The sequence below is a fragment of the Heptranchias perlo genome, unplaced genomic scaffold (assembly GCF_035084215.1).
Source record: "Heptranchias perlo isolate sHepPer1 unplaced genomic scaffold, sHepPer1.hap1 HAP1_SCAFFOLD_134, whole genome shotgun sequence".
In the NCBI taxonomy this organism is placed as follows: Eukaryota; Metazoa; Chordata; class Chondrichthyes; order Hexanchiformes; family Hexanchidae; genus Heptranchias; species Heptranchias perlo.
In genome coordinates this window covers 340812-358038 of record NW_027138580.1, presented here as the reverse complement: position 1 = coordinate 358038, position 17227 = coordinate 340812, and the positions used below count along the sequence as shown (strand labels likewise).

The window sequence follows — 17227 nt, the reverse complement described above, 5'->3', positions numbered from 1 at the left end:
GAGCAGAACGTTTTAAAAGGTATGCTGCAGATTTGTGGCACTCACTTTAAAAGTTCTGAATTAAGAGGATCTTTTAGGCAGTGAGACAGCTGTAGTCACCAAAGTAGACGGGTTTACAGCCACTTTCCCTTTGTACAGAAGAGACAGAAGTTACAGTCTGCAGGTGAAGATTGTGGTACTGTACCTTTAAGTGGAAACACAGAGAAAGAAAGTCACTGTCCCTTTAAGAAACATCAGACACAGGGGGGATAGGATGGAAAAGTGGAGTTGAGGTCGAAGATCTGATTGAATGGCGGAGCAGGATCGAGGGGCCGAATGGCCCACTCCTGCTCCTATTTTTTTTAAGCTCTTATGTTAAAAATACACAAAAAAGATGACAACACCGTCCCTTTAAATTAGTTCACACACAGCGAAGGAGACACTATCCCTTTAAATATCTTCACCCACAGGTGAGGGGCACACACCGTCCCTTTAAATTAGTTCACACACAGCGAAGGAGACACTATCCCTTTAAATATCTTCACCCACAGGTTAAGGGGCAAACACCGTCCCTTTAAATTAGTTCACACACAGCAAAGGAGACACTATCCCTTTAAATATCTTCACCCACAGGTTAAGGGGCACACACCGTCCCTTTAAATTAGTTCACACACAGCAAAGGAGACACTATCCCTTTAAATATCTTCACCCACAGGTTAAGGGGCACACACCGTCCCTTTAAATTAGTTCACACACAGCAAAGGAGACACTATCCCTTTAAATATCTTCACCCACAGGTTAAGGGGCACACACCGTCCCTTTAAATTAGTTCACACGCAGCAAAGGAGACACTATCCCTTTAAATATCTTCACCCACAGGTGAAGGGGCACACACCGTCCCTTTAAATTAGTTCACACGCAGCAAAGGAGACACTATCCCTTTAAATATCTTCACCCACAGGTTAAGGGGCACACACCGTCCCTTTAAATTAGTTCACACGCAGCAAAAGAGACACTATCCCTTTAAATATCTTCACCCACAGGTTAAGGGGCACACACCGTCCCTTTAAATTAGTTCACACACAGCGAAGGAGACACTATCCCTTTAAATATCTTCACCCACAGGTTAAGGGGCACACACCGTCCCTTTAAATTAGTTCACACGCAGCAAAGGAGACACTATCCCTTTAAATATCTTCACCCACAGGTTAAGGGGCACACACCGTCCCTCTAGGTGTTTGCACTGAAAAAACAGCAGCAGAAATGACACAGACCCTGAGACCCCCAACTTTCTGAAGCTGATGCTAAAATTCTATTAAATTAAAATATTCTTTTACTCACAAATGGTTCCTGACTCTGGAGGGCTTTAATTAAAAGAAAATCCGAGGCAGAACCGTCCAGGTTTGCCCATGAACTCGAGTAACCCCCTGCTGCCCACTGATCAACACCCTTCACCCCCAGGTCCCGCCCACCCAGCGCCCTGATTGGTTGGAGGACCGCCCGCCCACTGGTCCTCCGGCCACGCCCCCCATTACCTCCGATTGGCTGATCTCTCGCGTCAATCACACGGCCCCGCGGTGACGTCACGACGCTTCGGCGGGCCGGCGCGGTAAACCTGGCGGTTCCTCTCTCTCTCTCTCTCGGTCAGAGACGAGCAGCCTCGCACGGAATGAATTAATTAATTAATAATTACACTTATCGGCTGATTTACTTAAAATAAAAACCACCGGAAACTGTTTCCCCAAACACAGACCTTATCCGAAATGTCTTAAAATGGCGGCGGGGGGAGCGGGGCGGTTGCAGGAAGTGACGATTCCTGGATTTCCGGTACCCAGCGTGCCCCGCGCAGCGCCCGGAAGCGCTCCGCTTTCCCCCATTTGGTTTGGTTCCCCCCCCCCCCCGGGGCCCTCGGCCCTCGGCCCTGGATCCGGGCCCTCGGGCCTCAATCGGGCCGGTCCCGCGGGTAAATGGCGGGTCCCCAGACCCACAGTTCACCGCGCGCCCGAATACGCCCTATTCACAGGTGAAAGGGGGCTCGGCCCGCAGCCGGCCCGCTGATGGAGACAGTGCGCACCCTGCGGGGCGGAGAGCGGCCCGCGGCGGGGAGGAGACGGCGGGGCGGAGAGCGGCCCGCGGCGGGGAGGAGACGGCGGGGCGGAGAGCGGCCCGCGGCGGGGAGGAGACGGCGGGGCGGAGAGCGGCCCGCGGCGGGGAGGAGACGGCGGGGCGGAGAGCGGCCCGCGGCGGGGAGGAGACGGCGGGGCGGAGAGCGGCCCGCGGCGGGGAGGAGACGGCGGGGCGGAGAGCGGCCCGCGGCGGGGCGGAGAGCGCAGGCTCGGGATCAGTACCAAGGGTCGGGAACAAGGACCGCCCCCGGGAGCCTGGGGTGACGTCACACAACCTGGGGGCGGGACTGGTGAGGTCACACCCGGGGGGGAGGGGGCTGGTGAGGTCACACACCCGGGGGGAGGGGGCTGGTGAGGTCACACACCCGGGGGAGGGGACTGGTGAGGTCACACACCCGGTGGGGGGGGTGGACTGGTGAGGTCACACAACCGGGGGGGAGGGGGCTGGTGAGCTCACACACCCGGGGGGAGGGGGCTGGTGAGCTCACACACCCGGGGGGAGGGGGGCTGGTGAGGTCACACACCCGGGGGGAGGGGGCTGGTGAGGTCACACACCCGGGGGAGGGGGCTGGTGAGGTCACACACCCGGGGGAGGGGGCTGGTGAGGTCACACATCTGGTGGGGGGGGTGGACTGGTGAGGTCACACACCCGGGGGGAGGGGGCTGGTGAGGTCACACACCCGGGGGAGGGGGGCTGGTGAGGTCACACACCCGGGGGGAGGGGGGCTGGTGAGGTCACACACCCGGGGGGAGGGGGCTGGTGAGGTCACACACCCGGGGGAGGGGGCTGGTGAGGTCACACACCCGGGGGAGGGGGCTGGTGAGGTCACACATCTGGTGGGGGGGGGGTGGACTGGTGAGGTCACACACCCGGGGGGAGGGGGCTGGTGAGGTCACACACCCGGGGGAGGGGGGCTGGTGAGGTCACACACCAGGGGGGAGGAGGCTGGTGAGGTCACACACCCGGGGGGAGGGGGCTGGTGAGGTCACACACCCGGGGGGAGGGGGCTGGTGAGGTCACACACCCGGGGGGAGGGGGCTGGTGAGGTCACACACCCGGGGGGGGAGGGGGCTGGTGAGGTCATACACCCGGGGGGGAGGGGGCTGGTGAGGTCATACACCCGGGGGGAGGGGGGCTGGTGAGGTCACACACCCGGTGGGGGGGGGTGGACTGGTGAGGTCACACACCCGGGGGGAGGGGGCCGGTGAGCTCACACACCCGGGGGGGAGGGGGCTGGTGAGGTCACACACCCGGTGGGGGGGGTGGACTGGTGAGGTCACACAACCGGGGGGGAGGGGGCTGGTGAGGTCACACACCCGGGGGAGGGGACTGGTGAGGTCACACACCCGGTGGGGGGGGTGGACTGGTGAGGTCACACACCCGGGGGGAGGGGGCTGGTGAGCTCACACACCCGGGGGGAGGGGGGCTGGTGAGGTCACACACCCGGGGGGAGGGGGCTGGTGAGGTCACACACCCGGGGGAGGGGGCTGGTGAGGTCACACACCCGGGGGAGGGGGCTGGTGAGGTCACACATCTGGTGGGGGGGGGTGGACTGGTGAGGTCACACACCCGGGGGGAGGGGGCTGGTGAGGTCACACACCCGGGGGAGGGGGGCTGGTGAGGTCACACACCCGGGGGGAGGGGGGCTGGTGAGGTCACACACCCGGGGGGAGGGGGCTGGTGAGGTCACACACCCGGGGGAGGGGGCTGGTGAGGTCACACACCCGGGGGAGGGGGCTGGTGAGGTCACACATCTGGTGGGGGGGGGGTGGACTGGTGAGGTCACACACCCGGGGGGAGGGGGCTGGTGAGGTCACACACCCGGGGGAGGGGGGCTGGTGAGGTCACACACCAGGGGGGAGGAGGCTGGTGAGGTCACACACCCGGGGGGAGGGGGCTGGTGAGGTCACACACCCGGGGGGAGGGGGCTGGTGAGGTCACACACCGGGGGGGAGGGGACTGGTGAGGTCACACACCCGGGGGGGGAGGGGGCTGGTGAGGTCATACACCCGGGGGGGGAGGGGGCTGGTGAGGTCATACACCCGGGGGGAGGGGGGCTGGTGAGGTCACACACCCGGGGGGAGGGGGCTGGTGAGGTCACACACCCGGGGGAGGGGGGCTGGTGAGGTCACACACCCGGGGGGAGGGGGGCTGGTGAGGTCACACACCCGGGGGGAGGGGGCTGGTGAGGTCACACACCCGGGGGAGGGGGCTGGTGAGGTCACACACCCGGGGGAGGGGGCTGGTGAGGTCACACATCTGGTGGGGGGGGGGTGGACTGGTGAGGTCACACACCCGGGGGGAGGGGGCTGGTGAGGTCACACACCCGGGGGAGGGGGGCTGGTGAGGTCACACACCAGGGGGGAGGAGGCTGGTGAGGTCACACACCCGGGGGGAGGGGGCTGGTGAGGTCACACACCCGGGGGGAGGGGGCTGGTGAGGTCACACACCGGGGGGGAGGGGACTGGTGAGGTCACACACCCGGGGGGGGAGGGGGCTGGTGAGGTCATACACCCGGGGGGGGAGGGGGCTGGTGAGGTCATACACCCGGGGGGAGGGGGGCTGGTGAGGTCACACACCCGGTGGGGGGGGGTGGACTGGTGAGGTCACACACCCGGGGGGAGGGGGCTGGTGAGGTCACACACACGGGGGAGGGGGCTGGTGAGGTCACACACCCGGGGGGAGCGGGCTGGTGAGGTCACACACCCGGGGGGAGGGGGACTGGTGAGGTCACACAACCGGGGGGGAGGGGACTGGTGAGGTCACACACCCGGTGGGGGGGGGTGGACTGGTGAGGTCACACACCCGGGGGGAGGGGGCTGGTGAGGTCACACACCCGGGGGGAGGGGGGCTGGTGAGGTCACACACCCGGGGGGAGGGGGGCTGGTGAGCTCACACACCCGGGGGGAGGGGGGCTGGTGAGGTCACACACCCGGGGGGAGGGGGCTGGTGAGGTCACACACCCGGGGGAGGGGGCTGGTGAGGTCACACACCCGGGGGAGGGGGCTGGTGAGGTCACACATCTGGTGGGGGGGGGGTGGACTGGTGAGGTCACACACCCGGGGGAGGGGGCTGGTGAGGTCACACATCTGGTGGGGGGGGGGGTGGACTGGTGAGGTCACACACCCGGGGGAGGGGGCTGGTGAGGTCACACACCCGGGGGGAGGGGGCTGGTGAGGTCACACACCCGGGGGAGGGGGCTGGTGAGGTCACACACCCGGGGGGAGGGGGCTGGTGAGGTCACACACCCGGGGGGAGGGGGCTGGTGAGGTCACACACCCGGGGGGGGAGGGGACTGGTGATGTCACACACCCGGGGGGGAGGGAACTGGTGAGGTCACACACCCGGAGGGAGGGGGCTGGTGAGGTCACACACCCGGGGGGAGGGGACTGGTGAGGTCACACACCCGGAGGGAGGGGGCTGGTGAGGTCACACACCCGGAGGGAGGGGGCTGGTGATGTCACACACCCGGGGGGAGGGGGCTGGTGATGTCACACACCCGGGGGGGAGGGGGGCTGGTGAGGTCACACACCCGGAGAGAGGGGGCTGGTGATGTCACACACCCGGGGGGAGGGGGCTGGTGATGTCACACACCCGGGGGGAGGGGGCTGGTGATGTCACACACCCGGGGGGAGGGGGCTGGTGATGTCACACACCCGGGGGGAGGGGGCTGGTGATGTCACACACCCGGAGAGAGGGGGCTGGTGAGGTCACACACCCGGAGGGAGGGGGCTGGTGATGTCACACACCCGGGGGGAGGGGGCTGGTGAGGTCACACACCCGGAGGGAGGGGGCTGGTGATGTCACACACCCGGAGGGAGGGGGCTGGTGATGTCACACACCCGGGGGGAGGGGGCTGGTGATGTCACACACCCGGAGGGAGGGGGCTGGTGAGGTCACACACCCGGGGGAGGGGGGCTGGTGATGTCACACACCCGGGGGGGGGGGCTGGTGAGGTCACACACCCGGGGGAGGGGGGCTGGTGATGTCACACACCCGGGGGGAGGGGGCTGGTGATGTCACACACCCGGGGGGGGGGGGCTGGTGAGGTCACACACCCCAGAGAGCCTGGTGACCTCTGTGCATCCAAACCCTAACCCGGCCTTCATTACCCTGGGGCTGGATTTCTGTAACACTCTCCTCCCCGACCCTCCCCGTACTTCTCTCCCTCTCTCTCTCTTCCCCCCCTCCCCCCTGCGGTTATGTGTCTTCACCCACACTGAGGCCGGGACCCCATCACCCTGCCCACCAACCTTTCATGTGAACACTCCCTGATCCCCAGACTATCTCCATCCTCACCCCTCCGCTGTTCCACCTTTCACAGCGGCCCCGACATCTCAGAGGGTTACACGGGCACTTCTTCTATAGTAGAAAGGGCAGAACTTTCTTCCTCGTTCACTGTCCTCCACACGGCCCCTGGGGACAGAGCTGCAGCAAATCACAAGTCGCGCTGGTCACAAATCCCCTTCAGTGACAAACTCCTGACAGCAAATTAGAAACAGCAAGTTTCCACTCCCACACTGAACAGGGACAGGAGGGGAACCAGGGACCGTGGAACTGTAACCCCAGCACCAGGCAGCACGGCGAGGGGAGGGGAACCAGAGACCGTGGAACTGTAACCCCAGCACCAGGCAGCACGGCGAGGGGAGGGGAACCAGGGACCGTGGAACTGTAACCCCAGCACCAGGCAGCACGGCGAGGGGAGGGGAACCAGGGACCGTGGAACTGTAACCCCAGCACCAGGCAGCACGGCGAGGGGAGGGGAACCAGGGACCGTGGAACTGTAACCCCAGCACCAGGCAGCACGGCGAGGGGAGGGGAACCAGGGACCGTGGAACTGTAACCCCAGCACCAGGCAGCACGGTGAGGGGAGGGGAACCAGGGACCGTGGAACTGTAACCCCAGCACCAGGCAGCACGGCGAGGGGAGGGGAACCAGGGACCGTGGAACTGTAACCCCAGCACCAGGCAGCACGGCGAGGGGAGGGGAACCAGGGACCGTGGAACTGTAACCCCAGCATCAGGCAGCACGGCGAGGGGAGGGGAACCAGGGACCGTGGAACTGTAACCCCAGCACCAGGCAGCACGGCGAGGGGAGGGGAACCAGGGACCGTGGAACTGTAACCCCAGCATCAGGCAGCACGGCGAGGGGAGGGGAACCAGAGGCTAGGGTCTAACCCTCGTGCGGGTGAAGTATGGGTTACGAGAAATGAGAGCGGAGAGAAAGTTCGAGACAAACTGGAACTGCCAGTTGTGAATATCCACCCTGAACTCAGTGTTGATATTTGTGAACTCGTTTTGCAGGTGACTGTGGGGAGCGATTCGATGACCCGTCCCAGCGGGAAGTTCATCAGCGCAGTGACCTCAGGGACAGACCGTTCACCTGCTCCGTGTGCGGGAAGGGATTAACTCGGTCATCCAGCGTGTTGACACACCGGCGCGTTCACACCGGGGAGAGACTGTTCACCTGCTCCGTGTGCGGGAAGGGATTCACTCGGTCATCCAGCGTGTTGACACACCGGCGCGTTCACACCCCGCGCGGGGAGAGACTGTTCACCTGCTCCGTGTGCGGGAAGGGATTCACCCATTTATCCAACCACATGACGCACCAGCGAGTTCCCCTGTGACTGCAGGGGTCGGATTCTGCTGTTAATCACATCCAGGACTGAACCATGTTCATCCTGACAGTTGGGGTTTGTTTCTGCTGATGTTAATAACCCCTGTAACTGGGCTGGAGTTTAATATTTTGGAAATCTGTCAAATAAATCAGGTTTATTTTAAAAATACGCTTCATTGACTCCATTACCTGAGATGAGGCCAGAGCTGATTGATGACTCCCTGTCCTTCTGTATCAGTGTCCAAGCAGAAGCTGATGGGTTTGTGTTATATTCTTCTGGTGAACCTTTGTACTCATCATGATGGAAGTCAAGTATCTACAGCATGAGTTAGATACGGGTTGAAAAGGCATTCGATAAGGTGCCACATGAAAGGTTGTTACACAAGACAAGGGCTCATGGGGTTGGGGGTAATATATTATCATGGATAGAGGATTGGTTAACGGACAGAAAACAGAGAGTGGGGATAAAAGGGTCATTCTCAGGTTGGCAGGTTGTAACTAGTGGGATACCACAGGGATCGGTGCTTGGGCCTCAGCTATTTACAATCTATATTAATGACTTAGATGAAGGGACCGAGTGTAATGTATCCAAGTTTGCTGACGATACAAAGCTAGATGGGAAAGTAAGCTGTGAGGAGGACACAAAGAGTCTGCAAAGGGATATAGACAGGTTAAGTGAGTGGGCAAGAAGGTGGCAGATGGAGTATAATGTGGGGAAATGTGAGGTTATTCACTTGGGTAGGAAGAATAGAAAAACAGAATATTTTTTAAATGATGAGAAACTATTAAATGTTGGTGTTCAGAGAGATCTGGGTGTCCTCGTACATGAAACACAGAAAGTTAACATGCAGGTACAGCAAGCAATTAGGAAGGCAAATGGCCGATATTATAAGGGTGTTGGAGTATAAGAGCAAGGAAGTCTTGCTCCAATTGTACAGGGCTTTGGTGAGACCTCACCTGGAGCACTGCGTACAGTTTTGGTCTCCTTATCTAAGGAAGGATATACTTGCCTTAGAGGCGGTGCAATGAAGGTTCACTAGATTGATTCCTGGGATGAGAGGGTTGTCCTATGAGGAGAGATTGAGTCGAATGGGCCGATACTCTCTGGAGTTTAGAAGAATGAGAGGTGATCTCACTGAAACATAAAAGATTCTGAGGGGGCTTCACAGTGTACATGCTGAGAGGCTGTTTCCCCTGGCTGGAGAGTCTAGAACTAGAGGGCATAGTCTCAGGATAAGGGGTCGGACATTTAGGACTGAGATGAGGAGGAATTTCTTCACTCAGAGGGTTGCAAATCTTTGGAATTCTCTACCCCAGAGGGCTGTGGATGCTCAGTCATTGAATATATTCAAGACTGAGATTGATAGATTTTTGGACTCTGGGGGAATCAAGGGATATGGGGATCGGGCGGGAAAGTGGAGTTGAGGTCGAAGATCAGCCATGATCTGATTGAATGGAGAAGCAGTCTCGAGGGGCCGAATGGCCTACTCCTGCTCCTATTTCTTATGTTCTTATACAGAGTAAAGCTCACTCTGCACTGTCGCATCAAACACTCCCAGGGCAGGTACAGCACGGGTTAGATACAGAGTAAAGCTCCCTCTGCACTGTCCCATCAAACACTCCCGGGGCAGGTGCAGCACGGGTTAGATACAGAGTAAAGCTCACTCTACACTGTCCCATCAAACACTCCCAGGGCAGGTACAGCACGGGTTAAATACAGAGCAAAACTCCCTCTACACTGTCCCATCAAACACTCCCAGGGCTGGTACAGCACGGGTTAGATACAGAGTAAAGCTCCCTCTACACTGTCCCATCAAACACTCCCAGGGCAGGTACAGCACGGGTTAGATACAGAGTAAAGCTCCCTCTACACTGTCCCATCAAATACTCCCAGGGCTGGTACAGCACGGGTTAGATACAGAGTAAAGCTCCCTCTACACTGTCCCATCAAACACTCCCAGGGCAGGTGCAGCACGGGTTAGATACAGAGCAAAGCTCCCTCTACACTGTCCCATCAAACACTCCCAGGGCTGGCACAGCACGGGTTAGATACAGAGTAAAGCTCCCTCTACACTGTCCCATCAAATACTCCCAGGGCTGGTACAGCACGGGTTGGATACAGAGTAAAGCTCCCTCTACACTGTCCCATCAAACATTCCCGGGGCAGGTACAGCACAGGTCTCGTGACAGCGAACCCCCCAAATCTCTCTGCTCTTCCCCATCACTCAACCGTCCGTCATTCGAAGAACAATGATCATATTTTTTTTTGCTAAAATGTTCCACCTTGAATTGCATCTGCTACTCATGTTTTTAGCCCATCTTGTTAAAGTCCCCTCCAGCTGCCTTGGGTCCTCAGAATTACCTACAGTGCCTCCTATTTTAGTATCACCTGGAAATGTTGACCCCCCCCCCCCCGCCTCCCCACTCCCTCTCGATCTACAACCAAATCATGAATGTATACAGTGAACGGAAGCAGACCCAGAACAGAACCCTGTGGGACACCGCTACCCACCGATGGTCAACCTGCTTTGAGTAAGCAAGAGAGAACGGGGAACATACCGATCAGACTTTGTTCATACGGCACAGGTGATCGATCCATGCAACCCGAGGGTAGCGACTCTGGTTCCTCTCGTTCCTGCCACCCGACTTAGCCTTGCAACCTCACCCTCTTTTATAGACTGGTTGTTTGCTGGAAAATGGTATTACGTATATTGGCAGCCCTCCAGGATGCTGACTGCTTCACGAGATACCTCCCGATTTAAGATTACACTGGTTGGTTATTTCAAAGCCTCTGTACTATGGACTATAATGCTACGTTACTCACCCATGGTCGATGTTCGGTCTAGCCAGCTCCCACCTCGCGTGCCAGTTGATAAGCAAACATCTGGAGTGGGATAGAACCCCTTTATTTGTGTTCCATCTCTCCTTGTGTTTCCCAGGCAACCGGCTGGTCCACCAATCAGTTGTGGTTACCATAGTTCACTATGGTTACTGTCGTTCAGTTCGATTATTAACCCTCAGGTCTTCAATGTGTCCAATACCCACTTCCAACCGCTCTGAAAAACTGTCCTGCTCTCAGATTCCTCTCTTCCGACCGGTTTGAATCCAATTTTCTACCTTCCCCCTTAATTCCATACCCCTCAATCTTCTCTAATGGTCACCGGCCGTGGTATCTCGTCAAAGGCTTTCTGAGAGTCCATATACACCACATCCGCTGCATTCCCTCACCCACCCCCACCCCCATTCCATCACCTCCTCAAAGAACTCAGTCAGGTTTCTCAAGCAACAATCGTCCTTTCTGAAATCTGCGTTGGCTGCTTTTAATTGTTCTCACTGCGTCTGGATATTTAGTAACTTCATCTTTAATTGAAGTTTCCAACATTTTCTAAGTGGCCTCTGAGTACACAGATTAGCCCGGTCTCCCCTTTTAAAAATGGGTATGACATTGTTCTCTGGCACACATCTATTCTCAATGAGTACTGACGAAGGGGTCATCGACCTGAAACATTAACTCTGTTTCTCTCGCCACAGATGCTGCCTGACCTGCTGAGTGTTTCCAGCATTTTTCTGCTTTTATTTCAGATTTCCAGCATCTGCGGTATTTTTGATTTTATTCTCAACGGAATCCTGATATCTAATTTCTAAGACCTCCTGCTGTTTCTTCCCCCATTCCCCTCAAGATCCCGGCACTCTGTCCTCCTTCAGCTTAACTAACTTCTCCAACACTTTTCCTTTTATTTATTGTGATGTCTCTCCTCTTGCTTTTAACCAATTCAGGACCTACCTCCTCCCAATATCCTTTTGTAAAACGGAACCCGAGAACTTGTTAAGTATCCCTGACAATATCCTTTACTATCTCACTCTCCTCTTGGGGTTCCCAGAGCACAGTTAACACTTTTTACTGATATATTTGCAGAATACTTTACTGGTCTTTTTAATATTTTTTGAGATGCTCTCTCCAGTCTCCCTCCTGGCCTTCCTTATCCCTTTCTTAACCTCTTTGTTTTCTTGTATTGTCTTATTTTTATCATCCCCATCTTCGGTTTTAATGTGTAAATAACCTCCATTTATCCACAGCATTTTAAAATTTGAAGTAGTCTCCTTTTTTTTAATGTAAGCAATCTTACAACACCAGGTTATAGTCCAATAGTTTTATTTGAAAATCACAAGCTTTCGGAGCTTACCTCCTTCGTCAGGTGAGTGAGGTACACATTTATTCTCCACCTTTGTAAAAATACCCCATTGTTGACCTACAGTTCTGTGTGTCAATCTCTCTTTCCCTCCTCACCTTTCTAAAATCTACCCCATTCCAATTAGGAGTCCTTGTCCCCTTTCTGTTTGGAGCTTAAACCTTGTCATATTATGGTCACGACTCCCGAGGTGCTCACCCACATTTAACTGATCTATCTCATTACTCGTAACCAGGTCGATCGATGCCTCGCCCCGTGTAGGCATTTGAACATACTGCTTGAGATCGGAGTCCTGCACACAACTTGGGAATTCCATCCTTTATATCCATTTACTGCTTTCTTGTCTCAATCAATGAGTGGGTATTTTAAAATCTCCTCGAGTTAATTTGTTTTCAAATGGTATTTTAAACTTGTCTGATCTACTTTCTCAAGCACCTCTTACAATCTTTCTTACATCTACAATTACAGCAACAACTTGCCTTTATATAAGCACCTTTAACGTAGTAAAACGTCCCAAGGTGCTTCACCGGAGTGTAATCAGACAAAATTAGTTCTGTAACATCGCTGTACCGTCGGTGGCTCATCTATTTTCTCTGATCTTTAACCCAACTTCTGACTCATCCAGTCTGTGTGTGTCTCAGTGCATTCAGAGTATATGTTGAAACGACTCAAGTTACATAAGACATCCTTGTCTCACTCAACTGATCTATTTCCTACTCCCAGTAAAGATTCTTGATTAAAAAAATAGTCTCATGCCTCTTCCAACAACTCCAACTCTTTGCAAGACACCCATTAATCCCTTCATGCTCCCCCCGCAGATTTTAACATACTCGCTCGTTGATGCGTTTAAGGGAAAGATAAATAAGCACGAGGGAAAAAGGAACAGTAGGATATGCTGGTAGGGTGAGATGAAATAAGGTGGGAGGAGGCTCGAGTGGAGCATAAACGCCAGCATGGACCAGTTGGGCCGAATGGCCTGTTTCTGTGCTGTAAACTGAAACAAGCAAGTTGAATAGATTTTCAAACATGATCCTGCCGGTCATATTACACAGTTGACTCATTTACTGCGACCCCCACCCCCCCCCGAGGCTTCTTTGACTGCCCTCCGCCTCCTACCTCTCTGTTCTTCGCGCCGCCTCCGGCATCAAACGCACACACGTTCACCACCAGCCAGCCCCCTTCTGTCTGCGGCAGCGTGCCCTCGCCCACTGCGCGAACGTCTCACCAGCAGTGAGCTCCTTCCGCAGCGGCGCGCCGGCCTCCTCCGATAGAATCTCACACAGCAGAAGCAGGCCATTCGGCCCATCGTGCCTGTGCCAGCTCTTTGAAAGAGCTGTCTAATCCCACAATCCCAGCTTTTTCCCCATAACCCTGCAGATTAGTCCTCTTCCAGTAAGTGTCCAATGGCCTTTTGAAAGTTCCTGTGGAATCTGCTCCCACTGCCCTTTCAGGAAGTGCGTTCCAGATCATAACAACCCTCTGTGTGAAAAACATTCTCCTCATTTCCCCTCTAGTTCTTTTGCCAATTATTTTAAATCTGTGACCTCTGGTCCCCGACCCACTTGCCAAAGGAAACAGCTTCTCCCTATTTGCTCTGTCAAAACCCCTTCATAATTTTGAATACCTCGATTAGGCCTCCCCTTAACCTTCTCTGCTCTGAGAACAATCCCAGCTTCTCCGGTCGCTCCACATAACTGAAGTCCCTCATCCCTGGTATCATCCTGATAAACCCCCTCTGCACCCTCTCCAAGGCCTTGACATCCTTCCTAAAGTGTGGAGCCCAGAATTGGACACAATACTCCAACTGAGGCCTAACCAGTGATTTGTAAAAGTTTAGCCTGACTTCCTTGTTTTTTTATTCAAAGCTCCTATTTACAAAGCAAAGTATCCCATACACTTTCTTAACCTCCTTATCAACTTGACCTGTCACCTTCAAAGATTTGTAAATATTCACCCCCGGGTCCCTCTGCCCTCTCAAAATAGAACCATTAGATTATACTGTCTCTCCATGTTGTTCCTCTCAAAGTGCATCATTTCACATTTATCCGCATTAAATTGCGTCTGCCGTGTGTCTGCCCATTTCACCAGTCTGTCTGTATCCCCCTGACTCTGCTACCATCCTGCTCATTATTTACTACGTTGCTCAGTTTTATATCATCCGCAAAGTTTGAAATTGTACACCCCATACCCAAGTCCAGGTCATTTACATATAACAAGAAAAGCAATGGTCTCCTGGCCGGCCTCCCCTCTTCCACCCTCCATAAACTTGAGTCCATCCAAAACTCTGCTGCCCCCCGTATCCAAACTCGCACCAAGTCCCGTTCACCCATCACCCCCTGTGCTCGCTGACCTACATCGGCTCCCAGTCTGGGAACGTCTCGATTTTAAAATTCTCAGCCTTGTTTTCAAATCCCTCCATGGCCCTCGCCCTTCCCTATCTCTGTAACCCCCTCTAGGCCCTACAACCCTCCCAGATCTCTGCGCTCCTCCAATTCCGGCCTCTTGCTCATCCCTGATTTTAATCATTCCACAATTTGCGGCCGTGCCTTCAGCTGTCTGGGCCCTAAGCTCTGGAATTCCCTCCCTAAACCTCTCCGCCTCTCTCTCCTCCTTTAAGACGCCCCTTAAAACCTACCTCTTTGACCAAGCTTTCGGTCACCTGTCCTAATATCTCCTTATGTGGCTCGGTGTCAAATTTTGTTTGAAAATCGCCCGTGAAGCACCTTGGGACATTTTACTGTGATAAACGCACGATATAATTGCAAGTTGTTGTTGTCTTAATTCCGATCCCTGGGAGACCCCACTGCAGACCTCTCTCCTGTCATAAAACATCCGTTCACCATTACTCTCTGCCTCCTATCCCTCAGCCAATAATATTATCACCGTCACTTTAATCCCATGTGCTTCTATTTTCCAAATAAGTCTGTTATGTGGAACTTTATCAAATGCCTTCTGAAAGTCCATGGGCATCCGCGATCGGGTGCATTCCTGGCAGGGGGGCCACGAAAATCGGGGAATCCCGGAGCGGGTCGGGAGCCCGGCTCCAACCCGCCCACTTCCGGGTTCCCCACAGACGTGCCGACGTGCGCGCGCAGCCCCCGCATGTGGGACCCCCGCAGGCAATTAAAGCCAGCGAGGGGCCACTTGAGAGTATTTACCGAGGTATTTCAGGTCATTAACAGACCTGATTAAGGGAATATGTCAGGAGGGGTGGGATTTTAGAAACAACTGGGACTGTTTCCCATACTGGGGGAAACACTCCCAGTTGAAATGGACGCGTTGCAGATGTCAGCCTGTGGCAGCTGTAAAGGTCCATTTGACAGGTGGGGGGAGACCCTCACTCGTTGCAGGAGGTCCCTCTGTCACTTGGGACAAAGTTTGGCCTCCACCACCCTCCTGACAATCAAATTCACCAACTTGCACACTTACCCTGGGGTCCAGAGACATGTACCTACCTTGCGGACCCCCTCAGATGTACATCTTCCAGGTGGGGGCCGCCGTAGCTGCAGTCATGCCCTCCTTGGAGGGCAAACAGCATCACCAGCCTCGCCATCCACGCCGTCCACCTCTGACACGTGGAGCTCCACAACACAGTGCTGTGACACATCCACCTGCACAGCAGGAGGGAGGGCAACCGCAGAAAGAGATGCGTCGCAGGGGGCACTACCCTCGCCACAGGGTCCACAGACCGAGGCTCAGCTTCCTGGACCTCTCTGAGCAGCAGTGCACACGGAGGCTCACAGTCACTCGACATGTAGTCGTGGACATCTGCAGCCTCCTTCATGCCGAGCTGCTCCCGGCTGGCCCGAGCACCATCTTCTTACCTGTCGCTGTCAACATCACCACTGCCCTCAACAACTTCTCCTCCGCATCCTTCCAGGGTGCCACCGGGGACATCGCCGACGTCTCCACAAAAGAGCCCCGCAAATACACCCACACCCACTCTGCAGTGACACAATGGGTGTCATCAGTTGTGGGTCTTCATTGTGATCCTCAGGAAAGGGCATTATTGCACAAACCAGACAAGATTCGCAAAGACGTGGCAGTAGTGGTGCCAATATAATATGTAATGTGAGTTGGTCAGAAATTAAATAGCAGTAAAAACCATGACAAACCCTCAAACACCCTTGTGCATCCCCTTCATGCTCACGACACGTTTGCCTTACGCTGCCTACTGCACATATGTGATGCATGCCCTGTGGCTGCAGCACAGGTAGTGGCAGGTTGAGTGAGGCTGACTGTGAAAGAGATGCACGAGAGGGTGAGTATGAGATAGAGCCATGAGATTGTATGAGGATTGGGTTGAGTGATAGTGGCGGGATGAGTACTGGCGAGGTGAGTAAGTGCAGGTAAGATGAGGATGAGGTTTGAGTGGGTGTGAGGGGTGATGTGACAGAGTAGTGTTGGAGGTGCAGAAGGAGATGTGGGGTGGGGGCAGTGATGTGGCAGATGGAGTGTAGGGGAATGAGTAAGTGTACTCATTTTGGCTGACCTACTGAGGTCATTGCAGCGCCTCCTGCACTGTATGCAGGTGGGCGATATGTTGGTGGTGCAGGTGACCTGCCTCTGCCACCTCGAGCCAGGCCTTCCTGGTGGCAGAGGCAGGCCGCTTCCTCCCGCCCGCCGGGGGGAAGATCTCTGTCCTCCCCCTCCTCCTCACCCCATCTAATGATACCTGGAGTGAGGCATCATTAAACTGGGAGCAGCCTTCCCCCTGGGCTGCTCCATGCTGTAACTTTTCCGATTTCTTGCAGCATCAGTCAGTGGGGGACTGCCCCTTTAAATAGAGCTCCTCCAGCTGACAGAGCTTCCTGTGCATGCGCAGTCCGCCTGACGCGCAGATCAGCAGTGGGGAACCCGGAAGACCAGGTAAGTGGATCCAATTAGGCTGCGATCGCGCGGGGGGCAGACTGATTTCTCCGGGCGTGTTACCCACGCGCCCAATAGCCCCCCCCGCCGCGAACCCGCAGCCCTGGTAACATCGAGCCCCATATATGCAACATCTACTGCACTGCCTTCATCAGCCCTCTCTGTTACTTCATCAAAGAACTCAATCGGGTTAGTCAGAAGTGAAATCAAAAAGCAAAATACTGTGGAGCTGGAAATCTGAAATGGAAACAGTAAATGCTGAAAACACTCAGCAAGTCAGGCAGCATCTGCGGAGAAAGAAACAGCGTCAACGTTTGAAATCGATGACCAGATTCTAACGGACGGTCATCGACCTGAAACGTTAACTCTGTTTCTTTCTCCACCGACGCTGCCTGACCTGCTGAGTGTTTCCAGCATTTTCTGGTTTTAGTCAGACACGATTTGCC

At 55.6% G+C, this 17227-nt stretch overlaps 1 protein-coding gene across 1 annotated transcript in view; it reads left to right on the top strand.

The window, feature by feature from the left end:
* The window catches only part of LOC137308623 (zinc finger protein 721-like), a 158254-nt gene extending 150365 nt beyond the window's left edge, over positions 1-7889 (top strand). Inside the window, 1 exon segment of the mRNA XM_067977231.1 lies at positions 7470-7889. Within this exon segment, the coding sequence (XP_067833332.1) occupies positions 7470-7732 (263 nt within the window). The 3' untranslated portion in view covers positions 7733-7889.
* Positions 7890-17227: the final 9338 nt, after the last annotated feature.